At 35.5% G+C, this 11,008-nt stretch overlaps 1 protein-coding gene across 1 annotated transcript; it reads right to left on the bottom strand.

Annotated features, from left to right (window-relative positions):
• Positions 1-1,232: 1,232 nt before the first annotated feature.
• Positions 1,233-9,343, bottom strand: LOC109032214 (uncharacterized). The gene is made up of 3 exons (XM_019044225.2): positions 9,040-9,343; positions 8,070-8,290; positions 1,233-6,824 (listed from the first exon to the last, which is right to left on the bottom strand). The coding sequence occupies exons 1-3, from the start codon at positions 9,165-9,167 to the stop codon at positions 6,670-6,672; spliced, it is 504 nt and encodes a 167-aa protein (XP_018899770.1). The 5' UTR covers positions 9,168-9,343; the 3' UTR covers positions 1,233-6,669.
• Positions 9,344-11,008: the final 1,665 nt, after the last annotated feature.

Here is an 11,008-nt window from a genome sequence, read left to right as displayed (position 1 = left end):
AAATACGTCCAAATAGTGATAAGTAAGCATTTGATATGGATAGTATTTATTTAAAAAGGTAAATTTTTAATATTTTATTTATTTATAAAATAAGGGGTACGCCCCCTGACCGCCACGAGGTTCACCCCTCCAGTGCTTCGCGCCTCAGGCGTTATGCGTTACTCTTAAAATTTTGTAAAACATAGGGTGATCCAATAGTCCAGCACCTTCCCTGTCAGCAGGATTGCCGGTGGTCTGGAAAGTCGGATGACCGAGAAAAGTCAGGAAATTTCGGACACATCCACTGAGGATGAAGAAATTATGGCAACCCTGTGATCCCTAAGGTTACAACTATTTTCAGGGTGATCCCTTAAAAATTTTGGGGGGTTTTCAATAGTTGTTTCTTTTGACCTGGGCTGGGAGCACTCGCAAAAAGTCTCTATTTCAATTTGTTCAGAAGTTTCAGAGGTGATGCCTGGTTCTGGCGTTGTGGGAGTTTTGAATCACCCTGTAGAGTATGATTTGAGTATGACCAAGTAGGAGTCACAACGTAGCAATTGGACATTTTTTAACTTTAGCCATTGCTAAGGATAATGCATACACAAGGAAGAGTATAATTTTTGATTTATTTTTTCACTGTTTTGCAATTATGGAAAAAAAAGTCAATTGTGGTTAGTAAATTTTAATTGGTGACTGGAAAAGGTAAAAACCAGAGTGGAAATTTGCATTGCAATGTTGCAAAATTCCACTCGTAGGTTCACTCAATTAATCGAAAGCTGTTGTCAATTTTCTTTAAAATGTTCTATAGATTTTCTCTGAGATTGGACAAAAACTTTCTGCAATAAAAATGCACCTGTTGACAAGTAGAGAAAAAGATTAGATGAAACTTCACAACATTCCAATGCCTAGCCTCTGTAGCTCAAGCCTTTTCCATTTCCCTGGCTATCAAATTTTGAAAAAAATTTAAAGGAAAGCAAAAAGCAATTTTTTCTACAACTCAAACACAGATGCTTGCAAAAAATGAACTGCATTTATGTCCAAATATTTGAAACGTTTCAGATTAGAGATAGTTAAATAAAACTAGTAAACTCATGTGAGAGAGAAAAAAACAACCCCCTTCGTATTTAATGTGAGAGACTAATAAAATTTATCCATGCAGATGGAAATTTTACAGGGCTAGAATACTTTTCTGATTTATGAAAGTTCCATAGAGGTCCTCAGGATAGAAATATGTCGATCAAGAACACCAGAAATAATCACATGAAACCTTTATTAAAATAATTATCACACCCGAAAACAACATTGACATAAAATAGTGATATTTTTTTTTAAAAAAAAGAGAAAGATAAATTCTATACACACAACAAAATTAAAATTAAATCATAAAACTCTGTTGAAACGTTATTTTAGAGTAAACCATTTTGGACTCTTCCGTCAAACAAAATGGTTGCTGTCCCAGAAAATACAGAGAACAGATCTATTCAGATGAAAAAACAACAACATACAGTCTAGTACAGGGTTTTTCTTTCTTTTTTTGACTCCCTTTTTAAAATTCTTCTGGGAAGAGAGTTGATTGCTTCGAATGAAGTTAATCAAAACATCAGTTAGAAATGGTTGAAACTTAAAACTGGTCAATTGAAACAGAATAGACATGGATCTAAAAATGACTGATTACTCGCTGGAACGGTTTTCAGCCATCGAAAGTCTATTTTTCATTGAACTTTGTCAACAACTTAGACTAAATTTATTTATTATTACTTAATTTATTTTCAATTTTACAAAAAACAAATGGTGTGTAATACTTCTCATGCCAATACTACTTCTTTTTTTGGAATAAATTTATGTAATCCTAAGCATCGTGGCTTGTATTTCACAAGTAATGAAATAGAATTGTTCCCAAAAGAAATCACTTAATACTTAAGTACAAGAAATATACTATTTTTTAAAATTAAACGCAGTTTTAAAATCAGACTTCTAGTGGCAGTTTAGTGCATGATCAGTGATGTCTGCTAAGATTTTGTTCCTAACTTCTTCTTTGCCGGAGTTACTTTTGAATCTATTCAAAGGCAACAAAGATAGGTAAAACAAGTGGCAGTTTGCTATTTTCCTTTCTGTCTGACTCATGAGCTCAAAAGTTGGCAGCTAAAAAAGGAGTGAGGAGCAAGAATTCAGCGTTCATCACTATGCATGATACATGTATAACTGTTTTTACCAACTCATATCACAGAGAGGAAAGGAAAAGAATCTATATCATATCAATGGCTAAACTCTGAGAACACATGTAATTTTATGATTATGAAAATTCTTGTCACATTTATCTTTTTATTGAAAGACTGTTCAACTTAACCTATTTTATATTGTTGTGGTTTTCCTTTTAGTTTGAAGGTGGTGCTAAGTAGATTCCTTTCACTTTTACAAAATAAAGTAAGTGAAACCAGTAATTTTGAAATATAACAATCGAGATACAAGGCTCTCAGGTTTAGCCTTCGATAAGTTCCTTTCTTGAAAAATCGGAAAATGACCAAATACTTTTTTGTTATATTTTAATGCATATCATTGGAAAGTATTAGAAAAAAATCTGCCTTTGACCAATTTAAATTGATCTATATTCGTACTAAAGAGTAATGAATACTTAAAAGCATTTTCATGGAATGGAAAAATTAGAAAGCTACTGAATTATTTGAATTCCACTTATCTATAAAAGCTACCTATGATATCATAATAAATTATAGATGCATTTATGAACGCTTTCTGATCAAACCATTTTCAGTAATTATTACAAGAAAGAAACAACTTATTCTAAAGAAGTAAATATTTGATTCTACAAAAACAAAATTACTTCATAAAATATAACAACTTGCACGCTCTAAGAACACAGGTTTTTTTTTTTTTTTTTGTGCTTACAAATATATATACACGATTTTTTTCTTCGCTGAGAAAGAATATAACCATAGAGAGATCAAAAGACTCAACCTATAAAATTTTCAATAATAAATTGAACAAAAATATAAATCTTTAAGTTTTATAACTGAAGGCATAAATTTTTACTGTAAAAGAAAAATAAATCAACCTAAATTTTACTCAGTGCTTTTCAAAAATTGTAGCTATTCTTACACATGGGAATTGACTTTTAACTCTGCAAAATAAAACACCCAGTCACCCCAGCAGTTCGGAAAAAAAGAAAAGCCATATTTTGAGAGGAAAGCTAAAAAATTTCCTTGAAAGAGTAATACGTTGAAGAGGGTATACTTTTCCTCCTGTTTCCTATTTTTGGCGCATTATCAAAACTGGCAGCTTAATTTACCCCTTCTAGAAATTAGAAAAGCAGAAAAGGAAATAGCTGGGAACAAACTATTATTTTAAGAAAATAAACGACTTTAGCCTTTTTGGGCAAGATTTTAACTGGAACCAAAGTTCATCCCGCAACTCAAGTGTCCTAAGTGATAATTTAAAATCCTTTTTACAGAGTTTTCAAGGAAGAATCAGTTCTTCCTTAAAAAGAGCAATATTTCCAATTAACTTATTGGGAAGTATGCAACTTTTGATTTGTTTTGCACGGCAATTTCATAATCTTCAAGAATAAACATCCTGAGAAAACAGAATATTTACTGAGGACAAATTGTCCAAGTAATAATACCTTCTTTCACACCAACTAAAAGGGTGTAATTGAAAGGGTTGCGTGTACGGTGAACTTACTTCTAGAAACGACTTATCCGAACACAAGAAACAGTAAAAATGATTTAGACAAAACAACAGGAGAAAAACAGCATCTGAATATTGTTAGAGTTGAGTGAGGAGATTAAAAACATAAAAAGTTTTCTAATTCTGTAATGGGAAAGATACTTTTTTCATGGAGTAAAGAGAACTCACTGCTAAGAAGAGAATTGAGAAATCTCAATGGCAACTCTATTGGTACTTATCAACAATGCGTTTCAATACTACCATCAAATTTCAAGTCAAGTTAGTAAAAATGAGTGATGTGTCTACTCTAGGAAAAAAGTTGTATGTTTTTTCTTCAAGATCTCATGGAAAAAAAAAACGATTCTTAGAACGGTGGGTTTGGAAATCAACTCCTAAACGAAATAATAAAAAGTTTCTTTTACACAGATCAACTGGAAGTTAGATTATACAATTGACATCTCTTGCATTATCGCTAATCAATCAATGTTAAATGGAAACATTATATCTCTGCAAGAAATTGATTTCTGGACTGCCCATTGAGCGATTCGTTTCCTTCATGGAATCTTGAAGAGATAATAAATTAATTCATAGCTTGTCTATAGGCTTACAGTTGTTCTTACTACAGTATAATTTTTGCAAAAACATGTGTAATCCAGTCTTTCTGGTACGGTTCTGAGACAAAAAGTATCAATTATTTCGTTGGATAATTTTTTGGTGAAACAATAGAACTTGTTTTGGTACGATTTTCAAGTAAACTTTTAAAGCATTTTCTCATGGAACTTCATGGCAATACTAGAAAAGAGACATACCTGGAACTGTTGATGATCCTTAAAGGGCTTCTCTTTCAAAATAAGAAAGAGAAAAAGGGATAGGTAAACTTCCTACCTACATTCTGCTAAAATGATTCAGGGTCATATTCGCTGTTGCTCCTTAAACGACTCCTCTTCTCAGAGGGTCCCACATAGCTTTAATTGTGATTAAGGGAGCTATAAGGAAATCCATGACATTTGATCTTAAAAAGAATAGTTTAAGCAGATCTCAAGTGAAATTCAACAGTATCACTTTGGAAATAGATCCCCGTGTGAGATTACAATGATTTGCCTTTACAAAAAATTAAAAATCCAAGAGAAAAAATGTTGAGATTTTGACCTACTCAAAACTAGTTGCAAATAGAGATTGGAACATTTTGCTGTTATTTTTTCCTAATTTCGCTGTTATTTTTTACAATTTTGATTTTATTTTTGCTGATTTCGACATTGTTTCTGCAGTGCTTCTTGCGTTTGACAGCTTATAATAAAGCTTTCAATTTGATTTAACGAGCCATCGCTCAGTATCTCTCTAAACCTATTTCACAGAAGCACTGACACTGTTGCCAATGACGGCCAATGCTCAAAAACAACTCTGTGATTTCTTCATTTTGAAAAAAAGCGCGGCAAACGTCTGACACGCTTACATACGTAAATTTCAAGAAAATTTACAGATTTTGCAGATGTATATGGATGATTTCGCGGTGAATTTCACGGATTTCGAGCTATTTCGCGTTCAATCTGGAAAATGGCCGATTTCGCGTTATTTAGCTTCATATTTTCGTTATCAGGAGGCTATGATCAGAGCTTCTGTCTGCTTTTCAGATTCCTCAGCACATTTTAAAAAATTTGCAGCGAATCGTGGCGGCGAAATGTTTCAATTTCTAGTTGTAAACCAGTCTTAAAATATGCAGAACTCGCAATTTACATTCCTTTGCATTTTTTATGGTGGTATATAATTTTGATCCCTCATGAGCATCCATTTCTAGAGTTATGCTGCTGAATTATATATAGATTTTGTAAAAATGTTTCTTCACATGATGCTATGTTCAAAATTTCCTTAAACGTTTCTTAAGCACAATGTACCCAGACCAGGTGGGGCCTCCGTAAGGAGAGAAGCTGTTTAAGGGGCTACTATGGATACAGCCCTTAGTTTCATCTTGGTGCACTCCGACAAGCATTTTATGTGTTTACTAGAAGCTCCCAAATTGAAGCAATAGGTGCAGAGAGGGTACTTTTCGGTTGCAGAGTTTCAGAATTTCTCCTGACATTTCATCAATAATTAGGATTAAAGCAAATGCATTCAATTCGTTGAAACTTTTACTGAATATTCTTCATTATTTTGCAAAAATTTTAGAGCATTCACCCGATAGATTCTACTTATAAATATAAAGTCGCGACCATTCTGAAACCCTGCAACAGAGAAGTGTCCTTTTTGCATCAAATGTCTCAATTATTATGGCCTTCATTTCTGATGACTAGAAATAGTACGACATATTTTGGTGTTCTACAAATCAGTCTTGAGGTTAACATGAAAAGTGATAGGTAGTACACATTTTTCTTTTGTTTTGAATTGATGCATCACAAAATTTCATTCAAAAGTTCCATTTTTAGGGCAGGAGAAGATAGGAAAATCATTATTCGGAAGTTTCTCTTTCGACCTACCAAAAAAAAATCACTTTTAATACGGGGGAGAGGCTATCCTTCTTTCCAAACATGGGGTCATGTATCTTCACTCAACCCCTTTTAACCCAAGGCCGAAGTCTTGCTGACTACACCGCCATGCTAAGGAAAAATGCCATATGAGCGTTCAAATGTTGCAAATTTCCCTGGATAGAGCTCGAATTTTCAGGAAAATTTCTATGTTTACTTCTGATTTTTTAGAGACTTTTGTTTGTAATTTGGTCTAGAGTGTCTGAAAATTTCAAGGAAAAATATTCGTAACTTTCTTCAAAAATACATATTTTCTGAAAGGAAACTCCCCTACATTTGAATGCTCACACGCCATTTTTCCATAGCACAGCAGTACACTGATTGTTACAAAATAGGTCTTTCACAGATAGAAAATAATTTGCGAGATCAACCACAACCACAATAAAAATTTAAAAAACTATTAAGAGGTTTCTTACTTTAAAAAATGAATATTAACTATGAATCATTAAAACAAATCATACTCCTCCTGTAAAAGAGTGTCCTCATCTCCTTAGATTCGCAGGTTCATTCTGAGGGAGGGTGTTAAGGATTCGTCCGAAGATGATCTACTGACAAACTTTTTCAACCACTGAGAGTGTGCCATTTTAGAAGATGAGGGCTGAGATAATGTTTCATGATTTCTCTTGGTGCGTTTAGCAACAAGTCCTGGAAAACAAAACAAGAAATATTGAGATTTCTGAAGAAAAAGATGATGACTATTATGACACACTTAATTGATGTAATGTTTTAATATTTAAAAATTATTCAATGATCTTACTTTCCTACAACTCGACTCTGTCTACCAAAAATCAAGCAGAATGTAGAATTTTCCTAATTGTATAATGTTTGACTATTTGGAGGAACTTCGTAACTTTATTTATAGTTTCTAGAAAAAAGAGATCCATCTACATTTGAAGCTGTGGGGATGAACCTACATTCTGAGGGGAGGTAACTGACAAGAGGATTGAACTTCACACCAATTGAAGCGGTAGGTGCAAAAAGGGCTTTTCCTGGTTGCAGTGTCTAATAATCCCTGCTAATGTGTCATCCATAATGATCGAAGCAAATATATGTAATTTGTTGAAACTCTCACTGAATATCCTTTCTGACTTTACTATATTCTTAATGAGAAAGTTCAGAAAATACATTTGATAGTTTCCTCTCTAAAATGTAAATTAACAGTGGAAATTCTGAAACCCCACAGCCAAGATGTGCCCTTTCTGCACTCAACGCCTCAATTTTCCACTCAAGTGTTGCTGCATTTTGAGCTCCAAGTATTTGAAGAATGTCATAATACAATAAAAACAATAAACACAAATTCGTAACAATTCATTCTTTTTACAGAGTGATCATTCAAAAGTGAAAACAGCTATGAGAATAGCAGATAAATTTATGACATAGTAGAGAAAATGTTACCAAAAGTTAAGTAATATATCATTGCAGAACTGATCTATCTCATGTAAGGATCCGGTATGAGTCCTTTAGCTCTCATTAAAACTGCTATTCAATGTTCTTAGATCGAAGAGTTTGATTCAATGATCTTCAACTGACAGTAAATTTAGGATGATTTTACCGGGCCAGCAGAGAGTTTAGGATCACAGGACCGAACAGTCTAGTGTGTGATAAGGTTTTAGACAGTTGAAATGTGACAGCACTAGGGCATTTTGATCTCCTCATAGTTTTCTCCACCAAGTAATTGCGAAGACTTTTCAGCAATGTAAGTCATCAATTTTGGAGATCTCTCCACAGAAAGGTCATCTCATATTGTGGCTTAGGAAACTATAATTTTGTGGACTTAATGTAGTGGTTTAGGGAGACAGTGGCAAAAAAAGAATTTTACTTTCAATTTACCTACCTATTACTTTGAGTTAAATAAAACAAAATATGATAGCTAATTTGAAAAATACTTACTTCGAATCATGTACGGTTCAGGACTAGAGGATAACACATTATCACTTGCTTGGCTGTGTTGGCTTAAAACACTTTCTTGATCATCTTCATTTCGAGGTCTCTTTCGTTTCTTTTTGATGTGCTGTCTAACCCTACTCCTCAAGACAGAGTCTGAGTGGCAAATTGCTAACCAGTTATGATTGACGAAAGCTGCTGAATATAAAGACTCTGAGTCCAGAGACCTAGAAAAAATATTTGAAAAAAGAGCAACATGAAACAGAGTTTTGTAGTTTCATCGGTTTATCAGCAATCTTGAGAAACGCCAATTCCTGCTGGCAAGGAGAATGGCACATTAATTGCTTGAAATGCGGCAAATGATGATCCTCTTCCAGGACTGAGCAGCATTCTTTGAAATTGACTGCTTGATATATTCTCTATGCTTTTATGTAAGCTACTGACTCTTTTAACAGTTTGGAAAGGTATAGCAGTAATGCTTGCATTGAAACAAGAGTAAAAATGGCTAAAGTTGAGAAATGCTACCTCCGATTGCAATATTGCATTAATTTTGATCAGGAAAACTTGTATAGAGCTTCTTTCGAAATTTTCTGTGAATTTTTTTCACTCACTCAAGAAATTCATAATAAATTTCATGCGGATTTTTTGGCTGGTTTTCTTTCAGAGAAGTATAGCAGACTAAAATTTCAAACGCTGCAACAGAGATTCCCATCTTACAACTTTAGCCGCCCACATGAGGGAACCTTACTCTGAAATACTAACATATTATTCAGTTTTAAGAATACAACCTTCAGACTAAATCAAAATCGCAAATTAAAGGTAAAGCACGAGGAAGATCGGTCGAGTGAAAAGAAACGGTTTACATGCACTCATCGTTTAGCTCCGTATTAGGTGCCTGAAAGAGTCAATAAGAAGAAGTAAAGCAAAAATACTTCTGCAGTTGAGGGATGGAAAGTGTTACGTGTAATATAACTACCTGAAAATGAGGGTGGCTATTTCTTCGGGCATCTTAGAAATGATGTCAAAGCAGGAGTTATCTAAGAGATCTGACCATTCTTTGGAGAGGTTTAGAACTGAACTTAAGCTGTAAAATGGTTCTTCCATGGTAGGATATAATCACCAATCACTAATGATACATTGAGAAAGAGATCTTTTCGAATGAAAACGTAAATGACACGTTGTAGAAAATCTAGAAGTGTTTAGGATTGCGGATCGCAAAGCGCAAACTGAGCCCGCTCAAAATTTTATAACCTCAAATGTAAACATAAGATTCAGTGGCGTGACGTTGCACCGGATTTTAGCGGGAAACAGCAGCAGCGGCTCCAAGCGGCGCGCGCGGCTTCGGTCTGGTGCACGCAGCACCCTTAGCGCCAGGCGCCATGGCACCCTTTCTTTCGCCAGGGGCGGTGAAAAGATAGCTGTTCATTCACATATGACAATAATACACGGAGGTACGTCACATGCCTGCTTCGGAATTCCGCCGACATTATTCTCCAATGCATGTGCACTTTGACACCAGTGGTAGTGGGCGAAGACGGAAACACCGTTAATTAATTAAGCGAGAGGTCAGCTCAGCCGTGTTACAGAGCCTTAATTGCAGTCTGGGATGAGCTTTGAGATACCTACATAAAAGCATGTGCGAACAGGGTCGGACTGGCTCACATCCCAGGGCGTAGACCCTTAGAGGCTAAAGGGGCACCTAGTGATACCTACTTTGCTCCCGGAGGGAGGGGGGGGGGGGGACACCCCGACGCGAAAGGCGGTCCAGAAATTTCTTGTAAATCAGCACAATTTTACGCTATTCTCAAGTTTGAAGTTTTTTAAGTAATCACACAGAGCAAAAATTGCAAAATTGCGCATTTTTAAGTGACCGGGAGACTTGTGAAATGGGGGGGGGGGGGGGGGGATATAGAATCAAAGCTAGGTACCAGACGCATCCATGCATCATTATTCCTAGACGAATCGAGCCGGAGCTTGCAACATATAATACTGCTTTTGAAAACTAAAAGTCTAAAAACGATGCATCATTTTCGGGTTCATGAACCATGAGGTTCAAATTTTGAAACAGAGACACTGTGCTCAGTAAGAAAAGTAAAAATGAAGAGATAGGAATACATGTATATTAAAAAGTCACCAGAGATCTAAAGCTGGCTGCAGGAGGTCCCATTCCACAATCATTTTGTTGGCAATGACAATGTTTTGGGACGTCACCGAACAATTTGAGTCTAATTTTGCAAGATTGAACAGAACCAAATTTTATTAAAATTCACTAACTGTGAATGGCTTCTTTTGGCTACCCTCTTGAATCCTGAGTTTTTGGCGGATAAGGTGCAGTTATATTTTAATGATATTTTCATTAACCCTTACAATTAGATGCTGAAACCCGGTCAAATTGACAGGAGACTTTGTTTAAAAAACGTGCCACGCGAGTTGTGAGGGACCGCGGTACATACGAGCCGTAGATTTAGGTCTGTAAATATTTATACATTAAAAAAATAATCAAACTTCAAAATTGAAAAAAAGAAGAAAAAATTGAGGAACAACAGAGTCGAGACGTAATCGGGCCTAGTTTTTAAAATTTTCTCTCATATCTAAGCGACATCTCACTGACAGCATAGAACAGAGCACTGCGAGTTCACGCCTAGTGCCATAGCGCCTTCAATTTTGCAGATGCAACACGGACATCCATCATGTACGAATAGTTGTATCTCTGCGCCGTCATCAACGCGCGTCCCTTTACTTTGCTTTACTTCCACACTGTGTTGTTTCAGTTTGTCTTATTTGTGTTAGAAGCGGTGCTTTAAAGGCTGAATGAGCAACACAGCCGTAAATAGGAGAGTCGTAATAATCGAGCCTCGTTTCTTAACTTTGCTGACGACACCTCATTGGCAGCATTAAGCGGAGTTGCGGAACATCGCAATTCACAGCTCGCGCCTTGGCGCCTT

Source organism: Bemisia tabaci, chromosome 1, assembly GCF_918797505.1.
Source record: "Bemisia tabaci chromosome 1, PGI_BMITA_v3".
Lineage (NCBI taxonomy): Eukaryota > Metazoa > Arthropoda > Insecta > Hemiptera > Aleyrodidae > Bemisia > Bemisia tabaci.
The sequence above is the reverse complement of the archived record's forward strand: the minus strand, read 5'-3'. Positions and strand labels throughout refer to the sequence as shown.

Coding starts and splice junctions, on each gene's coding strand:
- LOC109032214 (XM_019044225.2), bottom strand. CDS start 9,167: ATGGAAGAACCATTTTACAGCTTAAGTTCAGTTCTAAACCTCTCCAAA. Junction 8,291..9,039: donor ATAGCCACCCTCATTTTCAG/GTAGTTATATTA, acceptor TATTTTTTCTAG/GTCTCTGGACTCAGAGTCTT. Junction 6,825..8,069: donor TGAACCGTACATGATTCGAA/GTAAGTATTTTT, acceptor TTTGTTTTCCAG/GACTTGTTGCTAAACGCACC.